We start from the raw sequence: 24,996 nt of genomic DNA, 5'->3' as shown, positions 1-24,996 counted from the left end.
GAGGGTCATCATAGTCGGAATTGTCTACGTTACGATGAGGTCACGCTGGAGTAGGGTCGGCCCAATCTGACCTGCGTCCTTGTAAGGAAGGGCGGAGCAGACACAGAGAGGGGCCCACAGGAAGACGGAGGCGGCCGAGGCGGGGACAGCCACCCACGCAGAAGCTGCAAGAGGCCGGGAAGGCGCCTCCCCAACGGGGAGGAGGGGCGTGCCCAGGTCACCGTGGCCAATCGGGCCCTCCTGAGCCTCCCGGGGATGTGAAAAAATTGCGAAATCAGCCCCAAAGTCCTGGCCTCCCTCCCTGCTGCACACTCTTTGGCAACAGCGCTCCGCAGCTCCTCCCAGCAGGAAGCGGCGGCCGGAGGCTGCTCCTCCAGCCCTGAGCCTGGGTGTGGCCACGCGACTGGTTTGGCTGCTGGGTCCTTGGCAAACATGACAGCCTTGGAAAGCAGCTGGACATTGGACTCGCCCTGTCCTGCTCTCCTGGGAATCCCGCGCCCACCACCCTGGGACGGAGCTAGGCCAGGCTGCTGGACATGAAGCAGAGCGGAGCCCACCCAGGGGAGCCCGGCCCGGACTGCCAACCCACATGATCCGGAGCACATCGATGGGTGTGGTTTTATGCCACTGTGTCTCGGGGCAATTTGTTACACGGCCAGAACTAACTGATCCCTGGCATAGTGGGGTTGAGAAAAATGTCTTGGCCAAAAAGGGGAAGAAAAAAAAAAATAGAGTTTCAGTGGCTGGGAGATTGCAAATAGAGTTGAGAGGTCATTCTGGAGGTTATTCTTATGTGTTATACGGATGTTCCTTTCCAGTTTGGAATAGCTATAAGAAAATACCTGAAACTGTTGAACTGCAACCCAGTAGCCTTGATTCTTGAAGACAATTGTATAACTATGTAGCTTACACGGTGTGACTGTGTGATTGTGAAACCTTGTGGATCACAGTCCCTTTATCCGGTGTATGGACAGATGAGTAAGAAAACAAAGACAAAAATAAATAAATAAATAAATAATAGGGAGAGATAAAGGGTATGGGATGTTTTGAGTGTTTTTTTATTTTTATTTTTTTGGATTAATGAAAATGTTCAAAAATCGATTGTGGTGATGAATGCACAACTATATGATGATACTGTAAACCACTGATTGTACCCTGTGGATGATTATCTGGTGTGGATTATATCCCAATAAAATTGCATAAAAATAATGTTTAAAAAAAAAAAAAAGGAAAAAGAACTGACTGATTCTTTGCTCCCCTCTGGGCAAATGCTCTCCCCCTGGACTCGGCTTCCCAGGAGGCTGCGAGAGGACCGGCAGGGCTCCGGGAGAGGCGACGACAGGGCTTGTGGATTTGTCTCTTGGGTTTGTGTTACTCCACCGGCCCACAGCCTCTCCACAGGGCCTGCGGGGCCACCGGGACGGGGGATTTTAACAAGCTGGGCCCCCAGGCCTCCTCGCGGGTGCCCCCGTCTGCAGGGAAAGGCTCCTTTCCCAGGCTCCATCTGATCTGTTTGCAAAGCAGCACCTGGATTCTGGCGGGATCATTTCCTCCAGGTGGGGCGAAGTGTGGAAAAGGAGGCGCAGGGGCCTCCCGCTGACCTAGATGGGGGGCGTCCTGTGTCCCCCAGCGGGCTGGCAGGAAGCCCGGCACTCCTGCTGGAGGGAGGCGGGCAGCGGCCCGCGGGGCGGAGTCCCGGGAGAAAGCAGGCGGGAGCGGGCCGGGAGGGGCGCCCGGGAGGCCGTGAGTCATGGGGGGGCGGGCGCGCCGGGGCGGGGGAGCGGCTGCCCCCCACCGGCCCCGTCCTGGGCCCTGCGCGGGGGCCGCGCGGCTGACCTGAGCGCCCCGCAGTGCGCGCCACGTCTGCAGGCTCCGCGGGGCGCGGGGGGCCCGGGCGAGCGGCTCTCGGGGCGCCCCGGGCGGCGGGGGGAGGGGCGGGGCGGGGCGGGGCGGGGTGATCTCTCGACCTTCCGCGGTAGGAAGCGGGTGGTTGCTCAGTTCTTTACTGGAATTGCAGTGTAAACTTGAGGGCGGGTGCCAAGACGGTACTTCGGAAGGATAATTAAGTTCTGGTTCGATTAAATAAAACAAAGTAGTAGGGGCGGGGAACAGAGCCCGGGACCGCGGGCCCCTCCCAGGCCCGACGCCCGCCTGGGCCCCCGAGCTGCCGGACCGCGTGTCCAACTCAGGGCGGAGCAGGGCCCAAGCCTCCGAGCCTCCCCTGACCCAACCGCACGGGCTGTGAGGGGCCCAGGAGGCGTGGGGGACCCCGGAGGTGCCCGGCTCTTAGGGCCTGGCGGTCCAGGTGGGCGGCTGGGCCCGCCGGGGGCCTCACACACAGTGGGGGCTCCCGCAGTTCCTGCTGTAAGAATTAGATTAGGTTTAGCTTTCACACAGGGTGGGGGCAGCTCAGGGGAATGGCAGAGGGTCAAGAAGCCAAGCTATAATTGGTGGCCAGTCCTCCTGTTTATCCGCCCACTGTCCTTGCAAGGTAGAGACTGGGGTGGGGGAAGGTTCCTTAAACAGCTTCATAAGTTGTTACCAAACTAGCTCAGACTGGCTCTGTAGCTCAAGAACAAAGGAAAGAGGAGTGGAGACTTGTTTCCAACCTTCCAAGTTTGCACAGGAGACTTTCTTCAAATGTTTCCAGTTTGGGGGGCTGCATGTTTCAAATTTGTGCAGGCTAGTTAGGCTTGTCCAATAGAATGTAACCTCTGGAGTATCCAGCCAATGGAGAAACAGGGGAGGGACTTGCGGTTAGGTGTAGGGAATAAATACTGCTGGGTCTATTGTTCTGCGCCCCAACCCCCACATTTTGGTTGGGCCCGTTCTTGCAAGATCGTGAATACATTCTTTTTTTCTCCACAATCGGGTGAACATTTATTCCTTTTTAGGAATAGTGCTTGTTTCTCACACTGCGGTGCCCTGGCCCAGTGCACCCTCCCCACATGACCTCCAGGCCGGGCTCTACACCTCCACCCTCTCCCTGCTCTCCTAACAACCCGGCCTATTTTTGACCCCCACAGGCAGCACTGGGGCCTGTCACTGCCATGTCCTCAGCCAGTGCCAGCCCGAAGCTGGGCATCATTGGAAGCAGGGCTGTGGTTGGGCAGTGAGTGACCTCTTCCTCAGACCCCCCCAGTGGCCTGCCCCCCAGCCTTTGCTGACCCCCACTCCAGCGAGAAGCCCCTCTCAGACTGCAAGCCCCTGGCCGCAGCTCATCATCCAGTCTGGTGCCTCCCCAGCTCCTGTGCCCCAGACACTGCCCAGGTGGCCCCAGCTTGCCCTCTGGCCAGTGGGTAGAGGGTGGAGCCTGTTGCATGGGGGGCTCCCAGGGCTGCCTGACCCCCCTCTGAGTTCCTGGCCCTCCAGATGCCCAAGTGCTCCCTCCAGCCCAGTCTGTAAGTGGGTGTGCCAGCTTGGATGTATTGTGTCCCCCAAGACGCCATTATCTTGGATGCAATTTTGTGGGGGCAGATGTATTAGTGTTGATTAGGTTGGAATCTTTGTTTCCATGGAGATGTGACCCAATCAACTGGGCGAGACCTTTGGATAATTTCCATGGAGGTGTTAACCCCGCCCATTCAGGGTGGGTCTTTATTGGAACACTGGAGTACTTTAAAAAGAGGCACACAGACCCAAATGCTTGCTCCAGCTTACAGAGACATTTTGGAGAACGCAACCTAGGAGTAAGCAGATGCCTAGAGAGGAACGTCCTGGGAGAAAGCTATTTTGAAACCAGAACTCTGGAGCAGACACCAGCCACGTGCTTTCCCAGCTAGACGGTTTTCCTGGACGCCATTGGCCATCCTCCAGTGAAGGTACTCAACTGCTGATGTTTTACCCTGGACACTTTCTGGCCTTAAGACTGTAACTGTGTAACCAAATAAACCCCTTTTATAAAAGTCGATCCATCTCTGATGTTTTGCATAACAGCAGCCTTGGCAAATCGAACAGTGGAGGCTAGGCCCCTTCCTGCCTGCTTTCCTTCCCCATCACGCTCCCTTCCTGCCCTCTCTGGCTGACTTCTGTCCTCAGACCAGGGTCATGAGCCCAGGGGAAACTACCATCCGCTGACCCAGCTCTTCTTGTTTGAGTTTAGCTCTAAGCAAACTACACATGTCAACAGGGAGTTGCAGCCACCACCCATCCAGGCCAGGCTGGCCTGTGGGTCACTGCCTTTGGCAGGCTGGCACAGTGTACAGGCACTGCCCATCCTGCCCTGAGGGGCACCTGCCTGGCACCATCCAACTTCAGGAAGTGCCAGGCAGCCCCCATCTCACGGGGAGCCGGGAGCCGGCCACACCCCTGCTCCCAGGCAGGGCTCATCACCGCCGCCTCCAGACCCCGGCCTAGAGCCGGCCTGGCTGCAGAGATGAAAAGGAGGACGCGAGGAATCGAGCCGGCAGGTCGGTGCGGCACTTTCTAGGGGGAGTTGTACTATAAAGAAAGAAGAGAGAAACAGGCTGAGAGAGAAGGGAAGGACCAGGCCAGACGGCCTTCCTGCTGCTGATGGCCATGGACCCAGGCGCTGGGCTGGCAGCACAACCCTGCCCCCTGCATGCACGCACGAACATGCACACAGATACACACGCAAAGATATGTGCACATACAGGTGCCCACGTGTGCACATGCATCAACACAGAGAACATGCACACACATGCATGCACACACTGGCACACAAATATGCACATGTGCACCAACAACAAAGTGCATAGACTCATGCATGCAAACGTGCACTCAGGTATGTAAATATGCACATAGAACACAAGCAGGCACACACAAGCATGTACATGCACACACATACACACAAACATGCACACACGCACACATGCACACTTGCCCTACCCAGGCTCCTGCAGTCTGTTGCCACCATCAGGGTGTGACACCCTGGTCACACCCAGCTAATGGATCTGGGGGCTAGACTAGAGCTGGGAGCCACATGCCAAGATGGGTGGGTGCCCCCCACCCCAGAGGCCCCCAGGCAGCAGAGCCCACAGGCTTGCACCCCAATCCTGGGCTCCCCACTCCCACTCCCCTGGCAGCTGCCTGCCCCCGTCCCCCGGTACACAGAAGCTCTGGACGTGTGCTTATGCAAGATCACTGGTCTCCTCTCTGCTTGAATCAGAGTTGCTTGTTATTTGCAGCTAAAACATTCCAACCCCCGCCCCCACAGGAGTCGTGGCCTCACAGCTTTCCCACCTTCCGTGGACTGGGGTCTTCCCTCTGGCAGCCCTTGCAGAGCAGAGCCCTTGGCTGGTTCACCTCTGGAATGGGTGCCTCACACCAGTGGGTGCTCACATGCGTTCACTGAACTGACAAGTGAGCGTGGCAGGGCCTGCAAGTGCGTGTGAGGCCAGCCAGCCTGGGGCTGGCCCTGCGGTGGGCTCCAGAGGCATCAGGGCTGGGAGGGGGCACTGGGGCCCGAGGCTGCCTTGCACCAGGCATGGTGCACAGTGGAGACAAGGCCAGTTGTCCATCTCAAAGGATGGGCACATGCAGATCGGGGTGGCAGCCACCCCTGTGCTCACGGCCTGGGCACCCCAACTGTGCATGAGGGTAGGTGGCAGCACCCCCCGGGTCTGCAGGTTACAGGTGCAGGCTCTCGGAGGCCTCCTTCCCCAGCCCCCCCGCCCAGGACCCATCTGTGACCACCCAGGCTGGGCTGTTGGGACAGGGCAGGGCAGAGCAGCCCACAGCCCCCCTCCCTCAGCTCCCAGCTCCTGTGGCCTCTCGGGGACACCGTCACTGCAGAGAAGGCACCAAGACAGCCCCCACGAGTGCTGGCCCTGCTCCAGGAGTGACTGAGCCAGCTCTGCCCAGAAGGGTGTCCTTCCACAAAGCCTTAGACCTGCCTGGCCTGCAAGAGAAGAGGACACGCACTTGGAGGGAGCTGACTGCACCCCACCCTGCTGTGACCAGGGCTGGGGGGCCCAGAGGCTGGCTCCCCACACACTCCACCTGGAGTCTCCAGACGCAGGGCTCAAGCCCGAGCCACTGGCCCGCAATGAAGTACAGACAAGGAGGGCTGGGGTCAGATGACGACCCCAGCAAGGGGCAGGTGACAGGCCCTTGGTGACCAGGACTAACAGGGAGTGGAGGGGCTCCGATGAGCACAGACATTGCCACTGGGCCCCAGGATTTATTTTTTGTAATAGCTTTGAGATATAATTCATGTACCCTACAGTTGGCCAATTTAAAGGGCACAAATCAGTGATCCTGGCATATTCACAGTTGCACCGTCATCACCACGATCAATTTTAGAATGTTTTCGTCATCCCCAAAAGAAACCCTCTACCCATGAGCAGTCACCCCCTTTCCTCCCGGTCCCCCCAGACCCCGGGAACCACTGAGGTACTTGCTGTCTGCACGGTTTGCCTGTTCCGGACATTTCATGTAAATGGGCTCAGCTGTGTGGTGGCGTGTGACGGTCATTTTCCCTCATGGCTGATCGCTGTGCCACTGCACAGACACCAGTTCGTTTATCCACTCGTAAGTCAGCTCGCGGACATTTGGGTGTTTCCACTTTGGGCTGGCATGAATACTGCGGCTGTGAGCGTGCGTGCGTGCGTGTGTGTGTGTTTTGAGCACCTGCTTCCATTCCTCTGGATTGAATTCCTGGGAGTGGGATTACCACCCTGTTTTACCTTCCCACCAGGTGCCCAAGGCTTCCAGTTTCCCCACGGCCTGACCACTGCTTTGCTTCCACGGCTTTCTGACTCTGGTGTTGGTGCTGGGTGTGAAGTGGCGTCTCACAGAGGCGTGGCGTTTCCCTAATGGCAACGGTGCTGAGCATCTTTTCATGTGCTTCTTGGCCATTTGCACATCTTTGGAGAACTATTTATTTCTGTCTTTTGCCATGGCTCCAGATTCTCAAAAAGTTGGTGGCGAATCCTTTCCAGAAAAGAAACAACCAAAAACCAGAGCACGGGCCTGAAGTTCACAGGAGGTGGCTGCAAGGCCAGACTTAGGGGAGGGAGCCCCCAGCAGCCACCTGCACAGCCCTGGAGGGGGGCCTGTGGGCATGCCCGGGGAGGGTCCCTGTGAGAATGAAATTAAGTTTAGCTTTCACACAGGATACGTGTGCCTTGCAGGGTGGGGCAGTTAAGAAATTGGCAGAAGGTTAAAAAGACAAACTGTAATCCACAGTCAGTCCCCCTGCTTATCCACCCACTATCCACAGTCAGTCCTCCTGCTTATCTGCCCACTATCCACAGTCAGTCCCCCTGCTTATCCGTCCACTATCTACTATCCCTGCAAGGTGGAGACTCGTGGTAGAGGTTCCCAAAATAGCCTCATAACTTATTACCAAACTAGCCCAGACTGGCTCTAAAGAGGCCTGGGCATAACCATTATAGTCAGGGGTGGAGATTTGTTCCAATGGTTGGTAATGTTGCAAATTTGCGTGGAAAATGTATTTCAAATGTTTCCAATTTGGGCGGGCTGCATGTTTCAAATTTGCTGGGCTAGTTAGGCTTGTCCAATAGAATGTAACCTCTGGAGCATCCAGCCAATGGAGAAACAGGGGAGGGACTTGCACTTAGGCTTAGGGAATAAATACTGCTGGGTCTATGGTTCTGCCGCCAACTCGCACATTTGGTTGGGTGCCCTTCTTTTAAGACTGTGAATAAATTCTTTTTTTCTCCACAATCGGGTGAGCGTTTATTCCTTTTTAGGAACAGTGCTTGTTTCTCACAGTCCCGGAGAGGGAGACCCGGAAGGGTCCCGACGCGGGGTCTGGGAAGAGGTTCTGAGAAGGCACCGGCCTTGGCTGCCAGGGCCCCTTCCCCCGCGGGGCGCGTCGCCGAGGGCCGGACCGGAGGCGGGGCGGCTGCGTCAGGCCCCCGCGGTTTCACTTTTGGGCCTGCGCCTCCGGGCAGACCGCGCGGCGGTTCTCCGCAGAGCAGGCGCGCGGCCCCGACCGGCAGGGCAGCCTCCTTCGCGGCGCGGCGCGGACGCCTGGGCGCCCACGGTCACGGTGAGCCGCGCCCTCGGGCTCCCCGCACTTCCCACGCCTCCCTAGGCCCCGCGCCCCGCTGCCCCTGCGCCTCTCCGAGCCCCGCGCTCCCCTGCCCGCGCGCCCCCGCCGCCTCTCCGGGCCCGGGCCCTACGCGCCTCCCCGCTGCGCCCCGCACCCGCCCACCCCGCGCCCCCCGGGTTCCCTGCTGCCTCCCGCGCCTCCCAAGACCCCCGCGCCCCCCGCGCCCCCGGGCCTGGCCTGCGGCGCCCCCTGGCGCCCGGGATGCGCCGCAGCTCGCGGGGGCTGCGGGAGGCCGACGGGGCGGGGCGGCGGGTCTGGGCCCCCGCGTGCTCCCCAGACGCCGCTCCCGGCGCGGGCCAGGGGCTCGCGGGACCGGGGTTTGGGCTGGTCTCCGAGATGGGCCCCCAGGCGCCTTCCGCAGGGTGGGGTGGGGGGTTGGAGGGCGTCGAATTGAACTGCAGACCTTGGGCGCGCCCAGGTCCCTGCGTTCCGGGCAGGCCTTGCACAGGTGCCCGAGAGAGGACCCTAGAGGACTCGGGCTGGGGACGGGCAGCGCTGGCTGGGCCCTCCTTGGGCGACTGTGCCCAGTGCCCAGGAGAGGGGGGCCTGTTTCCTTGCTGGCCCTCTTAGCCCCTCGGGGAGGCGGCCCTGAGAGCACATGAGCCCTGGGTGGGGGAGTCCATGCAGCCACGCCTTGCCCTGCCCCTGCGCTGTGGCTGCTTCTCACGAGGCTCCTGGGCACTGGGTGGACAAAGGGACGCTGTGGGGACGAGGCACAGCAGGCAGCGAGGGCTGAGGCCCTGGCGTCCGGGTGACACAGAGGCTCTCTGGCTGGACAGCTGAGTGGCTGTGGCCAGGTCCAAGTCCTGCTGAGGGCTGAGGTGACACCCTGGCCCACAGGGGCTCACCCCCAAGGGGGCTGGATGTGTGGACAACGGGGAGGACACCCGGTTTCTTTCTGTCAGAGCAGGACTCGGGAAGGCGATGGGGTAGGAGGCTGGGTGGGGCAGGGGCAGCTTTCTGCAGGTCAGAGCTTCCCAGTCAGCCTGGGTGGGGCTGCTTTGTCGGGAAAGAGCTCTCCGCCCTTGGAGGCATCCAAGTGCCAACCTGCCCCTCGCCCTCTTCCAGCCTGAGGGCGCAGGGCCTGACTGTTCTCAGGAGCATGGCGTCAGCCTTCGAGGGTGTGGCCAGGAGCGTGCTGCGGGAGCTGGACCACAACGGGGAGCTCATCGCCGTGGACAGCCTGCGTGCCTCCGCCACCTTCCGGCCCTACTGCCTGGTGGGCAGGAAGCCCTCGACCTCGTGGTTCTGGAGACCCCGCTACAAATGTCTCAACCTGTCCATCAGGGACATCTTAGAGCCCAATGCCCCGGAGCCAGGTACCTGGCTGCTCTGGCAGGGCTGAGGGGAAGGGGTCCCACCTGTCACCTGCGCCCCACCCTCCCCGGGTCCCTGGGCCTCTGCTTCCGGAGGACAGGCTCTTCTCAAAGGGCACACGGCCAGTGCCAGCTCTGCTCTGCCACAGCCTTGCAGCGTAGCAGCCCCTTCCACTTCCACGATGCCATGGACGGGCAGCTGCAGGGTGGCATGGAGCTGGCAGCCCTGGGCCAGGGGCGGATCGCCGGCGGGGCCGCGGTGTCGGGCAGCTCCAGTGCCTCCACGGATGCATGCATGCTGTGCGTGGAGCCCAGCACGTGGGAGGCCCTGCACCAGGAGAGGTGGGCACCGCGGGGCCCAGCTGGCCCAGGGTGTGTGTGCAGGCCCAGAGCCTGGGAAGGATGGGGTGGGGGGCACCCCGCAGACACCTCCAGTGAGGGAGCTTCCGGAGGCAGGGGGTGCCTGGGCGAGGGGAGCGCGGGGTGAGCTCCCTGCACTCCCACCAGGCGCCTGCGGCGGCCAGAGCACAAGATCCTGCAGCAGCTGCGGAGCCGCGGGGACGACCTGTTCGTGGTGACGGAGGTGCTGCAGACGCAGAAGGAGGTGGAGGTCACGCAGACCCACAAGCGGGAGGGCTCGGGCCAGTTCGCGCTGCCCGTGGCCATGTGCCTGCAGGTGTGTGAGCCGCTGCAGCAGGGAGCAGGGCTGGGGGCTGCCGAGGCTCCCGGGGAGCACTGCACCCTCCCCGTATCCCAGGAGACCCCCCAGACTTCCTAGCCGCACCCCAACCTACCACCAAGCCCCGAAACAGAAACGGTGTGGCCGCAGGCGGCTCCCTGCCCCTGCTCACTGCCACCGAGCCAGGCTGCCCGCAGCCCCCAGCCCACCCCAGAGCCCACATCTGTCCTGCAGGGCGAGGGCCAGGGCCACCTGAGCCGCAAGAACACGGTCACCATCCCCTCCGGCAGCGTCCTCGCCTTCCAGGTGGCCCAGCTGGTGATTGGCTCTGACTGGGGTGAGTGGGCCCTGGAGACCCTCAGCGAGGGGTTGAGGGGCTGGGACGGGGAGGCTGGGAGGAGCCGTGGGCTGCCAGCCGGGGAGGGGGCTGCGGGGATCTGGCTGCGCTGCTGCCTGGGTCTGGGGGTGCCGAGGGCCCCCTGCCCTGGAGTGTGGGAGATTGGGAGCCCATGGGGTGGGGGAGTAGCCGGGGGCTGACATGCTCTGCTCCCACCTCCTGCCAGACATACTCTTCTTCCCGGACAAGAAGCAGAGAACTTTCCAGCCGCTTCCGGCAGGTGAGGCCACAGCTACCCCCGCCCTCCAGCCGGACCTGTGCAAGGGGGACGTGCCGTCCCTGGGTTGTGGGCCTCCCCTGCACGTACACACACGAGAGGGGATGAGGGGCAGCCAGGCCCCAGTCCTCCCTGGCTCGGGGGCCCTGCACCCCACACCCTGCCCTGACCAGCCCTGCTGTGCTCCTCTCCCCGACACGGTGTCCCCAGACATGAAGCTCGCCTCTTCTGAGGGTGGCCTGCTCCAGCCAACCTTGGGCCTCTCCGCTTTGTTTGGGTCTATCTGGCGCCACCTCTTCCAGGCAGGTGAGAGCCTTGTGACTGCCCTGGGACTCCACGTGGGGTCCCCTGCTGGCCAGCAGGCACCTGGGCACCCCAACTCTCTGTCCCCACAGACGGGGCCATTGAGGAACGGGCTTTGGTCGCTGGAGACCTCGCGGGTCTGCAGGCAGAGGTGAAGGCCAGGGGTGAGGGCCTGGAGCTCCTGTCTAGGGGGCTGCGCCAGGTGCTGCTGGAGGCCCTGGGGAAGCTGCTTCAGGACGAGCCGGCCCTGCAAGCTGTGGAGGAGGCGGTGAGCGGCCGGGGCGGGCTGGGGGGCTGGGGCAGGGCCGGGGGTTTGGAGGGCTGGCCCAGGCTCACCCCCCTGCCCTGTGCCCAGCTGGAGCAGGGGCTGAGCCGTGGGCAGGTGGAGGCTCGAGACGGCCCGGCGGGCATGGTCCTTGAATGCCTGGTGCTTCCCAACGGAGACGTGGTGGAGGAGCTCGCCATCCCTGTCTTCTACCTGCTGGACGCCCTGACCGGTGAGGGGTGCTAGGGCTGGGCAGGGGGCTCGGAAGCCCAGGAGCAGCATGTGGGGCAGAGGGGAGGGACACGGCTGCCCTAGAACCCCCCTTACCCAAGGCCTCTCCCCAGCGCTGAATGACACCCAGCACCTGCTGATGGCCCGGGCACTGCAGACAGGGGCCCTGCCGGGCCACCTCGAGCTGGTGAGAGAGCACAGGCTGGCCTGTGGTGGGGTCCCCTACGTCCATCTGGCAAGGGGTGCTGTGGTGGGCATGGGGGTTCAGGACTGTGGGCTGCTGAGGGCCACCCCACCTGACAAGCCCCCACCTGTCCTGGCAGGTGAGGAGCCTTTTGGAGCAGAGTGACCCCTGGCAGAAGCCCAGGGCCGTGTCCCTGCCACCGGGGCTCCTGGGGGGCGGCTGGGGCGAGGAGGCACCCGGCTGGGTCCTGCTGGAGGAGTGTGGCCTCCGGCTGCAGGTGGATGCCCCGCAGGTGTGCTGGGAGCCCGCGGCCCGGGGCCGTGTGTGCGCGCTCTATGCCTGCACGGCGCTGCTCCTGCAGCTGGGACAGGAGCCCCACTAGCCCGCCTGCTGCCCCCGCAGCTCAGACGGCCCCTAGGAGCTCACCCACTGCCCACCTGGGAAGGAGCAGCTCAGACCCGGAGCCCAGCCCAGCCGTGTGGCCGGCTCTCCCCTGGGCCTGAGAATTTGGGGAACTCAATAAACGTGTGATGTGCCAAGGAAGACAGGACGCTGAGTTTCTGAGGGGCCCTGGATCTGGGGTGGGGTGGGGAGGGGCTGTGCCCACCCCGGATAGGGAAGGAAGTGGGGCTGTGAGCAGGCCTGTCCCGCCATTGTCTGCACCCCCTGCACGGGTGGGCAGTGAGCCTGCAATGGGGCTGGCCGGGCACCTCTGCCCCTGATTCTGGAAGAGGGCAGAGCCACTGAGGCTGGACAGAATGCCACTGGGATGGCACGCAAGGAGGCTGTGCTTCCGGGACGTGGAACACGCTTCCGAGACGGCTCCCACCCGCAGGGGCTGCTGGGGGTGCTAGAACAGGTGCGGCCGCAAAGCAGACAGACCCTGCGTCCTGAGGGTGCACGGGGGTTCCCAGAGGAGCCGTGACACATCCCAAAGAGATGGGTGTCTCGTCTGTGCCCCACCCATGCACGTTTCTTAGAGGGAACAGTCCGCCTTGAGGGAGGGCGCCCCGTCTCCTCTCCTGACTGCCGGGCCCCTGGAGCTCCAGCGCGGAGCTGGTTTCCTTCTGGGTCCTTCATCGGCGGCCCCCCACCCCCTGAGGAGGGGTGTGGGGTAACTGCCTGGGCCAGCGGGGTTGTCCTCCATCCCTGCAGGCTTAGCTGGCACAGGGCAGCCCCTTCTCCTTTGGAGGCCGCCATGGGGCCCCCTTTGTCCTGGTGCACCACTGGCGTCCAATTGGCACGACTCCCCAAAGAGAAGGCACAACGGGTTCTGCTTTGCTGGAAATGAACCCCCAGGAAAACTCCAGATCCGGGCCCAACAGTGAGGACCAACAGCACAAACTGACCCGGATCCAGTTTATGGAACCCTAGAGCCCACCCCCATGCTCCCCAGGGTGTTCTGATGGGTGACAAGATGGTTGGTGAGGGCACTAAAAACCACGAAGCCGTCTACTTAAAGATGGAAAATCATAGGTGATGTGGATTTTACCTCAATAACAAAATCGATTAAGACTAAAAAAAAAATAAAAAGAAGCCCCCTTTAGGGTTTCCCAGAAGGCGGGCCCAGGGACACAGGGCCTGGAACGGGCACTGCTTCTGGGGCCCCCAGATCCTCGAGGCCCCACCCGAGCCCTGACGCTGACCCTCGGGTTCTGGACCACAGCCCTGCGGCTCCCAGCTGTGGGGCCGGTGGGAGCGCTGGAGCATCAAGGCCAGATCAGCCTGGAGGGAGGCAGGAGCCTTTACCTGGAGAGGAGATGCTGGGGACCGCGCTGCGGCTGCAGGAGGATGCTCAGCCCCGGCCCCGGCCCCAAGGGACGGGCCCACCTGTAAGTGGGGCCCCTGAGGATGCTGTGGTTAAGGTGAGGCCACAGTGAACGAGGCGGGCTCAGTCCCATAGGACAGAGGTCCTCACAAGCCAGGGAAATAGGACACGGAAGCCGGACGTCATCGGAACCCGGAAGGGAACGGAGAGGGCGTCTCTCTGTGATGGAAAAGCCAAGGAACCCCAAGGATCGCCGGCAGCCAGAAGACACCGGCCCCAGGGGGGAGCCAGCCCCCCAGCTCTGAACCCAGAGCCAGTCATTCCCCTCGTGGAGCCCCCCCGTGGAGGAACCTGTTTTAGCTGCTGAGAAACCAGGACGGGAGGTGAGCATGTCCGACACAGGGCTGCTGCCGCCCCCTCGCCCTCCTGCCCCAGCCTCCACCTTTGGGGATTTACCACCAGGAGCCTCTCGGTGGCGAGTGTGGACCTGACAGCTGCCCCGGCCTGGGGGGCCTTGGGAATCTGGGTGGGCCCGGCCCCCACCCCACCTGGGGCCTCCAGAGGCTCCCGGCAGAGGGACCCCAGCAGACAGTGCAGAGCGGCTCCCAGCTACGGGCATGGGGCCAGAGCCGGACGAGGTGGGCACACTGGCAAACAGCAGACGTGACCTGAACATGGCCTAGAGGCTGGGCAGGGCCCTCCTGGGCACCAGATGCCCAGGTACCATACAGATGCCCAGGACGTTTCCACCTGGTCCTGGAGAGAGGAGGGGGAGGCACCTGCTCACACACCTGCCAAGCCTGTCTGTTCTCTCCAGGGGCTCTGTGGGTGTCCCCCTTGCACACCCTGCGGTGAGGAGAAGGCTGTGCCTCGTGGGAGGGGGCTGGGCACTCTGTGGGAGGGTGGGCACCCCAGGCTCCCAGGTCCCGTTGACAGGGAGAGGGGTGGGGCTGGGGGCTGCTACCGAGGGGCTGACTGAGGCCACCGTGGAGCCTGCCCAGGGCCCAGGCCTCACGTGGGGGCCATGGGGGGTGGGGGGCACACTCCTCGTTGACCCCACTGCAGGGCCAGCCCCTCCTGCCCGACTGGTCCCGGGGGACAGCCCGAAGGCCCGGGCAGGAGCCCAAGACGCTTCCCCCAATCCTCTCTGCTCCCCTCCCCCTCTTTTGGGGGTGGGGTGGTCCGGGGTCTCTCCGCAACTGTCTGGCGACCCCAGGCATTTCCCTGGATCGAAACCTGGTACATTTGATCCCACTCTGACCTCTGCTTTGGAGGATGCGACCCAACTCCGGATCCTTGCTCGCGGCCCACGCAACGCTGGCCCTCGGCCGAGCCTTGACCAGGCCACACGTGCCCCCGACCGTGCGGGCCGCTGGGCCACAACGCATTCTCCTTGCCTCGGGTAGACCCGGCCTGACCCTGCCCCGAACCTGCTCCCCGCCTGCCTGAACTTTAACCCGCCAACGGACCGCCCCTTACGGCAGGCAACCGGCTGCCGTTCCCAGCCACGGCCTGCACCCCCACTGTGGACCCTGGCCCCGGCTTATCACAACCACGTTTCCGTCCCGGCCCAGGCCAGACGGACTCCGGACACTTCATCCCACACGTATTTACTTCACACGCTTCCCGGGCAGGCCCCAGGACACAGGGGGGCAGGGCCTCCCCGTCGGGGGGTAAATGTCCCCCAGCCCCTAAGAGGCAGGGGAGAGTGAGCCCGCTGGGGGGGAGGCTGGGAGGACGCCAGGGGGGTCAGCCTGGGCAGGGGCCGGAGGGGTGAGGTCACAGCTTTGGAGGTTCCTCATTCGACACGGGTCCCCCGGGGGTCCAGCCTGCTCAGGCCCTGGGGTGCCCACGCGAGGGTCTCACAGTCTGGTGGGGTTACGGATCCGGCCCCCCACACCTGAACCTATGCTAGGACCTGGCCCAAGACAGTGAGCCGGGGTGTGGGGACGGCACAGGAAGGTGGCCAGCGGCTGCGGGAGGAGACAGTCGGTGCCTCTGGAGCCAGGAATAGGGCACGTGAGTCTGGGTGGGCTGCTGGGGGGCCAGGAGAGCCCCACATCCAGGGAGCCGTGGCTCCAGGCATGAGGCGAGGACCCTGGGAGGGCCAGAGGGCAGCCCGTGGCCTGCCAGCTCCCGGGGCTGTGCCAGCTTCACGGTGACCCCCGCTGGAGCCTGGCTCGGGGAGGCACGGGTGCAAGGTGGGGGCCAGGGGTGAAATGGTGGTCGGACAGAAGGCACTGGCGTCCCTCTCCATTCCTTTGCTGTGGGTGGGCTCCTGGACAGGGGTCCTGTGTGCACCAGGCCTGGGGGGCAGCTCCGGATGGAGGGGTGGGGCCTCCAGCATCAGGCTCCAGGGACTGGCTCCAGGGCGGAAGTTGGCGTTCCCACCCCAGCCCCCCAATCCGGTGGCGCCGCTCGCCCGGGGGAGGCGGGCTCAGGCCTCAGGACCGCCCCAGCCGGGATCCTTGGGGGCTCAGCCGGGTCCCGAGCTGCCCCAGCGGCCCGCCAGGCTCCGGCGCTGGAAGGGGCTGTCGGCGTAGACCGGCGGGGTGCGGGCCGGGCGCGCGCGGCGCCGGAGGAGGCGGATGAGGCGCGGACCCCGGGGACAGCCCTGCGCCCGGGCCAGCAGTGCCACCTGCTGTGCCGACACATGCGCCGCCGCGCCCACCGCCGGCTCCGGGTCGCTCTGCAGCTGCCGCAGGTCTGCGGGAGGGGGCGGTTCAGGCCGCGGCGGACGCGGCCCGTCGCCCTCCACCCGCCCTCTCCCACCCGCTCCAGACACTTGCGCGCTGGCCCCGGCCGCCTCTCCTGCACCCCGACGCCTGGGGGCGCGGCAAGCAGGGTCCTCACCCTGGAGCAGGGCGTCCAGCAGGTCCTGGCTCACTGTCCTGGGGCTCGTGTGGTGGACGAAGAAGCCTGGACGAGGCAAATGGCGAGGCAAACGGTGAGCGCGGACCCCACCGGCCAGCCCCCAGAGCTCGGGTGCTAGGGGCAGATGACTGGCAGCACTGGCCTCACCTATGAGCACAGTGGCCGCCCGGCGCAGGGGGTCCTGCGGGCTCCGCAGGTAGCCCTGGGTTTGGCTCAGGAAATGGGGTACGTAGCTCGGGTACCGCTGAACCTGAGGACAGGCAGGGTCATGGCAGGACAGGAGAACCGAAGGTGGGGGTGACGGGGTGGGGGATGTTGGAGAACCAGGAGGAGGGCACAGAGGCAAGCATGGGGGCTGGGATTTCTTAGGGTGCCCCTGGGGCAGGCAGTGGGACCTGAGGCCTTACACCTGCCCCACAGGGAGCCTGAAGTCAGGGTTGCCTGGGAGGAGGGGTGCAGGCAGTGGCCGGGGCCATCGGTGAGGACTGGGGAATACTGGGGGCGGGTGGGCGGCTGAGCACTGTACCCCTCACTGTCCTCTACTGACCAGGTGGCGGCAGACACGGCTCAGGGCCTCGGGGCTGTCATAGTGCGCCACGGTGACCATCTCCTCCAGCAGGCCCCAGCGCAGGGCCTGGTCACAGCGCGCCAGGGTCCACTCGGAGCTCTGGGGTGGGGGAGGGGAGCAGGCTCAGGGATCCAGGAGGTAGATCCGGCCTGGAGGAGAGGTGGAGGGACCCAGGGCAGGGGCGCGGAGTATGGGGTCCCGGAGCAAGGACCAGGGAACCCGTGACCCACGGGCCTGGGGTCCACGAGAGAGTTCCCGACCTGCAGTCTTGGGAGGGGCGGCGGAGTGGGCTGGGGGGGACGTGGATGGGGACGGGGGCAGTCGTGGGGAGACTGACCTCAGCAGCGTCCCGGCTGGGGTCGTGCAGGCGCAGCAGCAGCGGTACCAGGCTTTTCAGCACGAGTTTCCGCAGCGGCCCGCCGAGCCCCACGCGGAGCCCGCCACGGCCCCGGCGCACCAGCGTCCCGAGGAGCCCGACGGCGGAGGCGCGGACCGAGTCCCGGGCCTGCGTGGGAAGGCGCGGTCAGGCCTGGCGGGCGCCAGAGCGGGAGCGGGGTCCCAACCGGGGCGGAGAGGGAGGAGGGCGGCCGGGGGTGGAGACAGGGGCTGGCCGGGGTCCCAGGGGGCGGAGAGGAAGGAGGGCGGCCGGGGGCGGACACAGAGGCGAGTTCCCAGGAGTGGGGCTAGGGCCCGGGCGTTGCTCACATCGTCCAGCAGCGGCGGGAGGCGCGGCCCTAGCTCCGCGCTCAGGACGCGCACCGGCGCTCGCGGCCGCAGCAGGAGCCTCCGCAGTGCGCCCAGCGCCGCGCCCACGAGCCGTGCGTCGCCCTCGCCCAGCGCGCCCAGGAGCGCCGGCAGCAGCGTCTTCACCAGCCGCACCTGCAGGGGCAGTGACTCGTGGGCGGCCCCTCGCGGCCCCCGCCCCGGCGCGCCGGGGTCGCCTCCTCACCTTCTCGCGGTTGAGCGCCAGATGGCCCAGGCCGAGCAGACCCAGCCAGCGCACGGTGGGCTCCGGGTCGCCCTGCCAGGCGCGCAGGCGCTCCACGATGGCCTCCTCGCGCAGGAGCTGCGCCGTGGGCCGGCTCTGCAGCAGCTGCGCGGGGTGGGGAAGACGCGGTCACTACCGCCCGGCTCCCGTGCCAAGGCCCCTGTCACCCTCACCACCCGTCCCCGGAACGCCGGGCATGGCGGGGAAGCGCGCTCACCCCGGTGAAGAACGCCATGGCCGTGAGGCGCTGGGTGTTGTCGTCGCTGCGCAGCCGTGGCAGCAGGTCGGCGAAGAGGCCTCGTAGGTGGTGGTCCGCGTGCGCCACCATGGCGCTGGGGAGGGGGAGATGGGAGCTTGGCCTCTGCTTGGAGTTTCGCCCCTCAAGAAGTCCCCCTCCGACTGCCCTGGCGCCCCTGCCCACCTGGCCAGCAGCAGCACGCCCTCCAGGTGGGTGTGGGCCCCCACCAGCCGCCTCCAGCCTCCTGCCTGCTCCATGCACGTAACCACCATGCGACTGCCATCACCTGCAAGCAGGGCCTTCAGGGCCTCCACAGCGCAGCTGGATGGAGGTGAGGAGGCTGGTGAGTGGGCACAGGGCCCGGGGGGGGGGTGCTGGCCTGGGCCCCGCGGCTCCCCCTACCTCCGGTGTCACCCCTCACCTGGCGTGGCTGTGCGGCGGTCCTCGGTGGGATGGGGCCCAAACCTTGGGGCTGTCTGGGGAGTGTGTGCCGCGGGCCAGCTCGTGCAGCTGCGTGACCAGCGCCAGCAGCAGGTGCGGGTAGAAGCCCCGCGTGGCCCCCACGCAGCCTGACACGGCCAGCATCTCCCCGAGGGCACGCGTGGCCTGTGGAACAACCGGCCCACTCAGGCTTGGTGCACCCCTGGGGCCAGGTCGGGCCCAGAGGGGCAGGCGAGCCTCAGACAGGCACGGGACATTCTGGAGGCAAGTGACTCAGGCCCCAGGCTGCGGCCCCACCCCCGCGGCCCCTGAGCGGGCTGGAGCCACCTACCGCCAGCGCATCCTGCTCGTGCCGTGCGGGGCCCTTCAGCGCCCACAGGAGCTGCACCAGCACCTGCCCATTCACACGCTGGTTCCGGCTCAAGCTACGCCACAGCTCGGTCACCGCCCTGGGGGCGCGGGGGCGGCATGAGACAAGGGCCCGGCGCGGGGCCTGCTGGGAGGGGACATAGGCAAGTCCCTGGGATCAGGGTGGAGACAGCCACTAGGACTCCAGCGGGGGGCCTGGGGGTGGGCCAAGTAACCCAATCCCCAGGGATGAGTGGGAGCCTGCTGGGCCAGCCGCAGTGTACATAAACTTGGCATTATGAATAAAAAACAAAAACCAAAATAGCCTTCTGGGGGTGAATTAACCAGGGGAGGGAGGAGGAGCAGAGCAGTGCAGCCGCCTCCCACCCGGCCCCAGAGAGAGACGAGGCTGCGCCGAGCCAGGACCCCAGCCCCCAGCCCCGGGAAGGTGGTTGCTGAACTAAAGCAGGGGCAGGAGCCGAGGGCTGGGAGCTGGACGCTCCGCACCCTCCACCAGCTGTGCGTCTGGGCCAGACTCGCGGCCAAGCGGGAAGGGGGAAGGAAGCAGGAAGCGCGGCGGGGCGGGACGCTTACCTGTCTGGAGGCAGCGAGCGCGGCAGCAGTGCGCACACCACGTCCGGCGCGTGCTCCAGGGCCAGCGCACTCAGCACCCGCAGGGCTGCGCGCCGGGGCCTCCCGTCGGCCAGGCTGGGCACCTGCGCCAGCAGCCCCCGCACCAGGGCATGCACCTGGGTGGAGGGGCAGGAGCCTGCGGTCAGGCCTCCTGGACCCCCATGGTTACCCTCTGGCAGCACCCACCCCCACCCCCACCCCCACCCGGCCCCAGGCTGCCGGCTCCAATGTGCTATCCCTGGAGGGAGAGTGCCGGGAAGTCTAGAGAGAAGGGGGTGGTGTGGGGTGGGGAGGGTGGGGGACTGACCTGGTCCTCCAGCCGCTCCCCCCGAGCTTCCAGCGCTGAGGACAGGGTGAACGCTGTCGCCTGGGTCCCCACAAAGCCAGCCTCCTCCAGGCAGGCAGCTGTGTACAAGGCTAGGTCGGCGAGGACCCCTTCTTCCCGGGAACTCGGGGGGGCCTAGGGCAGGGTGGGTGGAGTGTATGAAGGCTCAAGCTTCTCCCAGCTCCCTTCTCTAGCCCCCGTGCTATCTTCAATCTCTTGCTACTACTCCTCAGCTTCCTATAAAGCCCCCATGCCTCTCCATGGCCCCCCAGCCCATCCTACCCCCAGTCCATCCCCCCTCCCCACCAGCTCCCTGCCCCCTTTCCTTCCCTGCTGCTCCAGCAGGCCTGGGAGATCTAGAGCCCAAGGGAGCCCCAGGATGAGCCGTGGGTCCCCCAGGCGGGTCTCCAGCCCTCCCGCTCCCCCTCACCTGATGGAGTCCCTCAGTGGGTGTCTCCTGAGCGCTGCGCGGGGAGCAGGGCTCACTGCCAGCCTTGGGGACGGTGGCCACGTTCCTGGGCTCCGCCTCAGAGGTGGGGACAGGCAGCTGGTCCCGGGCTTCAGCCTCAGGTTCTGACTCCTGGGGCTCAGGCAGGGGGTCCATGGGAGGGGGTGCCAGGGGCTGCCCCTGGCTGGCTTGGATCCCCTCGGCCAGAGCTGTCAGGGTAAGTGCCCCCACAGGGGCCCCCCGGGCCCAGCCCCACATGCCCCCAGCCATGGCCACCCCACCCTCCCAGATGCTCAGCCAGGCCCGGCCAGCACCTGCCACTGCTCCTTCCGAGAAGTCTGCCTGCCTGACCTAGAAGCAGGCCCGGGCGGGCCCTGGACAGGCGTGGTGGCGCGTGCGCAAGTGAGTGGGAGCTCAGGGGTGCAGGGGAGCTGGGGCACCACACCAAGGTGTCCCTGGGCATGGTGCCAGGTGTCGCCAGGTGCAGCCCCTGCTGCTGGTGGCACTGGCTGGCCTGGAGCAGGGTGTGATTCTGGGTCTGACAGCACCCACCCAGGACCCTGGGGAAGGGGCTGGATCCCCCAGCCAGGTGGCTCAGCAGTGGGGAGGCGGAGAAGGGCCCTTGACCTGACCTCCAATCCTTCTGGTTGGGGGACCCTGGGCAGGTGTGGACAGCCCCAAACTGGTCTTGCGGGATGTAGAAGTGTGCGCCGAGGCCTTGCCTGGCTCAGCCCTCACGGAGCAGCCAGGTCCAGGCTGGCCCTGGGGCCAGGGGTGGGCCGGCCTCCCTGCATTCCAGGCCCAGCCACTCCAGGGCCATTGGGTGAGCGGTCACCAGCTCTGGAGCACGGTGAGCGAGGCTGGATGGGGCTGCCATGGCCACCAGCATCAGGGGGGCCGTCTAGGACTTGGCCAGTTCCCACTCCACCTCCACAGGCCACCCCCCCCCCCCCGTCCTGGTGCCTAGGAAGTGTGCCTGTGTGTGTGTGTGTGTGTGTGTGTGTGTGTGCGCGTTTGTGAGCCTCTGTCTCCCAAACCCTGTGCTCGTGGGGCTGGCCTGACGGGGCCCCACACCCCGGGGAGCCGGACGAGCAGGTCTGGTGGAATACCGGGGCCGGCAGAAGTGCTCCCACAGCACCCCGACAGCCAGCATGCCTGCACACCCTCGCCTGCCTGTGCCACCTCACGCCAGGCCCCCGCCCGCTGCTTCCGGCCCGGCCCAGGACCTGTCCCCCAGAGCTTCCTCCGGAGCCCGAGGCCAAGGCAGGCAGAGACCAGGCACCTGCGTGGAGGGCAGGGAGGGTGGGGCTGGGCAGGTGCCTGGGGCCCTTGCTGGCTCCAGGGCAGGCTGAAGCCCCTGAGCCCCTCCCTGCCCCTCCCCAGGGCTGCTGGGTCAGGAGCTGAACCCCCAAGGCCGTGGCCTGGAGGTGGGAGAAGCCCGAAGGGTGGAGTGGAGGAGGCCACAGGGCCCCCCCAGTGTCAGGGGTCATCGGGGCTTCCCTTTGGCCTTGAAAGCCTAATATGTCCCCACTGACCCTTGAGTGGACACAGGGAGCCCCAGCGCACCTGCTGCTAATAGAGACGGCTTCTGCAGGAACTCCCCCATCTCCAGGTGGACACCAAAGTCCCTTCTACCCATAGCCACCCATCCCCAGCTCTCCACGCAAAGGCCCGGCCTGTGGGCTCCCCTGGGGAGCTGCTGCCCCTGGGGCCTCGGCCTGGAGCTGTCTCCCCTGACCCTGGGGGCCTGGGTGGACAAACGACACATGACAAGTTGGGGAGACAGTGACTCATGTAATGCTGGGGGTTCTCACGGGGGGCCTTGGGCGCTCAGACTGTCCACCAGGGCCCGCAGCTTCTCAGACAGTGCCACCTGCAGGGCGAGAGGGAGTGGCGGGTGGGGGACCACGGGGCTAGGGACCCGCCAGCGGGCCGCAAGGGGCCGTCCACCCACCTGGTACGGAGTGGGGTTCTCCAGCCGCCTGTGGGCAGGGCTGAGGCGGCTCAACGAGAGGCGGGCGAAGGCTCTGGACTCGGCCAGCGACGGGAGGGGCTCGCACAGCTGGGGGAAGGAGGACGGAGCCAGGTGAGAGTGGAAGCTCAGATTCACGGTGGAGGTGCAGGCCGAGGGACGGGTGGGGTCTGTCACCTGGCCCTGCTGGAGCCAGAGTCGCAGCAGTGGCTCCACGTGTGCTGGGCTCACGGTGCAGGGCTCCTGGGACTCTTGAGGCCAGACCCTCAGCTCCTGCCCAGCCTGGGGTGGTGGCTCCTCTGCCAACTGCAGCAGGTCCAACAGCAGAGACCCTGCATGGGGGGCAGGGTGGAGAGTGTGGGGCACAGGCCCTGAAAGGGGGACCGCAGGCCGGGGCGGGAGGGTCCTCACCATCTGAGCCCAACAGCCGAAAGGCAGCCTTGCTCCCGGGCAGTGTCTGCTTTTCGGGGTCCTCGGTCAGCTTCATTCGTGGCTGGCCCCCCACAGCCACCAGCTGGGGGGAGAGCATGCTGCAATGGCTGGGCCCTCACCCCCCAGCCCCCACCTGGGCCCCCAGATCCTGTCCCCACCTTGTAGACACAGCCCAAGGACGGCTGCTGAGGGCAGGTGACCACACTGGTGCCAATGCCTATGACGTCCACCTCACTGCCCTGGGGGGGGGGGTGGGCACTGAGCTCAGCCAGAACCTGGCGGGGTCCCGCGCCCCTCCCAGCCCCCCTGTCCCCCTGCCACCTCTTGGGTCAGGCGGGCCAGCTGCTCCTCGTCGATGTTGTTGCTGACAGCGATGGGGACTGACGCGAGCCAGGGCATCTGGAACCTGTGATAGGGCAGGGGGCTCACCCTGTTCTCTCTCCCTCCCCCATTCACATGATCCCCCCATCACCCTAAAAGCTGCCGTCAGCTACCTCCCGTATCTCCAATGACCTAGCAACCCAGAGACCAGTGTTCCAACATCCCGGCTCCTGAGAGCAACCTCCCACCCTCAAGGGGGACCCACTGGGCTGCAGTGCTCCGGCAGACTCCACGGATCTCCAGGGCCTGCTGGAGCAGGTCACCGCTGTCCAGCCGCACGCCCGCTGCCCGGTAGCCCAGCTCCCCCAGTGCCAGGGCTACCGCCAGGAAGTTGGGGAGACCGCTCCTGCAGACACAGACGAAGGGTTTGGAGGGCTGCACCTGCTCCACAGAGCCCACCCTGGCCGAATGCCGGGCCTCACCGCCGCACGCTGTAGGAGTCCAGCAGGCCCTGGAAGGCCCGGGGGAAGGCCAGGGCGTAGGCCACGAAGGCCGCCCGCTCCCCCCGGTGCGGCTCCTGCACCCCCAGCCCCAGGTGGGCACACACGCGCTCCAGCCAGGCCTCCACGTGGGCAGCCAGGTCCACCTGGGGCCCCTCACCTGCAGCTGGAGCCAACATCTGTGGAGAAGAGGGGTGGGGGGCGAATGGGGGCCCAGGAGCCCCAGGGTGAAGACTGGCCTTGGGGTCTGGCTCCTGGGGTGAGTGGAGGAGGAAAGGGGCTACTAACCGGGTCCGGGGGCACCTCGGTGCCCGAAAAGGAAGTGACAAAGGAATGTGCCAGGGTCCCAGCGACTGGCACACCCCGCAGCTGCCCCGCGAGCACGTTGCTGCTGCCGTCGAATCCTGGGCGAAGGAGGTGGTCAGGAGAGGCTGGGGGCTTCAGGCAGGGGGGTTTCCCTCCCGGAAGTGGGTCTCCCCCTGCCCCAGCCTTCGCCACTTTCCCCACTCACCACCCAGGTAGCTGTAGGTGGAGGCGGTGAGGCCCCCGTCGGGGCCCTGAGCGCGCCGCAGCCCCATCTCCAGCAGCCGCTTCTCCGACCCCGCGATCAGGCGGAGCCGCGCCGCGTTGGTGGCGACTAGGCTGCGGGAGGAAGGCGGCAGGGGACCCGGGAAGAGGGTCACGAAGCGACCCGGGCCGGCTGGAGTTTCCCTGGGGTCTAGGGCTCCAGCGCCGGATCTCTACCTGTCCTCCGGGCCCAGAGACCTGCTCTCAAAGGCCCCCCAACAACCTGAGCCCCAGTCCAGGGATCCACCCAAGGGCTCCGCCTCCCATGGCTCCGCCCCCAAGTCGTCCCACCCACGGCGCCCCGCCCCTTCTGGCCCCGCCCACTCCCCCTGCCCCCACCCCACGGCGCCCCGCCTCCTCCCGCGCTCCCTCCGCCGGCCCCCGCGCGGGGTCTGCGCACCTGGCGTAGTTGACCAGGCAGAGCAGCGGCGTCTCCAGCAGCTGCACCAGCAGCAGCGGCCCCGACACCTGCAGCAGCGGCACCTGCGGGAAGCGCTGTCAGCTCCGCGCGGCCCGTCCCCGCACGCCCGTCCCTCTCCTGCCCACTCGGCCCCGCACTCACGCCTGGGAAGGCGAGGGAGCCCTCGGGCAGGGCCCGCACCGTCACCCCGGAGCAGTCCAGGGTCCGAAGGTGCGCGAAGAACGCGGGGTCTGTGTCCGCGGGCAGCACCGAGGCCAGAAACTGCACGTCTGGGGGCGACAGTCACAGATGGGCCAGGGGCAAGACGGGGCCTGGGGGTGGCTCCTCGGGGCGGGCAGGGGGCTGCCGGGACGGGGCCTAGGAGGGCCGGGGGCGCACCTGCGTCCCGCAGGCGGAAGGCGCGCAGGAAGCGCAGGCAGTCGCGCAGCCCCGCGGCCAGGGCGAAGGCGCCGCCGAACGGGCAGCGGCGGAAGAAGAGCTCGAACTCGGCGGCGTCCCGCGCCCTGCCGGCGCGCCAGT

General features: G+C 65.8%; 3 protein-coding genes across 4 annotated transcripts; 1 reads left to right on the top strand and 2 right to left on the bottom strand.

Moving 5' to 3' along the window:
* The first annotated feature begins 7,826 nt into the window (after positions 1-7,826).
* GSDMD (gasdermin D) lies at positions 7,827-12,176 on the top strand. Its single transcript, XM_037803363.1, has 11 exons — positions 7,827-7,978; positions 9,110-9,360; positions 9,507-9,699; positions 9,865-10,033; positions 10,271-10,373; positions 10,600-10,653; positions 10,861-10,956; positions 11,046-11,221; positions 11,309-11,450; positions 11,563-11,636; positions 11,773-12,176. The coding sequence occupies exons 2-11, from the start codon at positions 9,144-9,146 to the stop codon at positions 12,013-12,015; spliced, it is 1,467 nt and encodes a 488-aa protein (XP_037659291.1). The 5' UTR covers positions 7,827-7,978; positions 9,110-9,143; the 3' UTR covers positions 12,016-12,176.
* A 2,819-nt stretch (positions 12,177-14,995) lies between these two features.
* Positions 14,996-22,056, bottom strand: MROH6 (maestro heat like repeat family member 6). 2 transcript variants are annotated; one of them, XM_037803358.1, is made up of 14 exons: positions 20,247-22,056; positions 19,799-19,951; positions 19,453-19,607; positions 18,842-18,959; positions 18,491-18,675; positions 18,253-18,390; positions 18,049-18,163; positions 17,793-17,936; positions 17,549-17,722; positions 17,181-17,348; positions 16,823-16,942; positions 16,423-16,525; positions 16,255-16,320; positions 14,996-16,107 (listed from the first exon to the last, which is right to left on the bottom strand). In XM_037803358.1, the coding sequence occupies exons 1-14, from the start codon at positions 20,532-20,534 to the stop codon at positions 15,878-15,880; spliced, it is 2,157 nt and encodes a 718-aa protein (XP_037659286.1). In that variant the 5' UTR covers positions 20,535-22,056; the 3' UTR covers positions 14,996-15,877. The 2 variants fall into 2 exon arrangements, with proteins under 2 accessions (XP_037659286.1, XP_037659287.1); XM_037803359.1 differs by lacking the exon at positions 16,423-16,525 and having other exon boundaries at positions 15,965-16,107; positions 20,247-21,893.
* Positions 22,042-24,199, bottom strand: NAPRT (nicotinate phosphoribosyltransferase). The gene is made up of 10 exons (XM_037803365.1): positions 24,001-24,199; positions 23,778-23,893; positions 23,472-23,668; positions 23,255-23,395; positions 22,990-23,074; positions 22,827-22,907; positions 22,648-22,750; positions 22,414-22,568; positions 22,219-22,326; positions 22,042-22,137 (listed from the first exon to the last, which is right to left on the bottom strand). Exons 1-10 carry the CDS (start codon positions 24,065-24,067, stop codon positions 22,075-22,077), a joined length of 1,116 nt encoding a protein of 371 aa, XP_037659293.1. The 5' UTR covers positions 24,068-24,199; the 3' UTR covers positions 22,042-22,074.
* Positions 24,200-24,996: the final 797 nt, after the last annotated feature.

This window comes from Choloepus didactylus, chromosome 14, assembly GCF_015220235.1.
Source record: "Choloepus didactylus isolate mChoDid1 chromosome 14, mChoDid1.pri, whole genome shotgun sequence".
Classification (NCBI taxonomy): domain Eukaryota; kingdom Metazoa; phylum Chordata; class Mammalia; order Pilosa; family Megalonychidae; genus Choloepus; species Choloepus didactylus.
The sequence above is the reverse complement of the archived record's forward strand: the minus strand, read 5'-3'. Positions and strand labels throughout refer to the sequence as shown.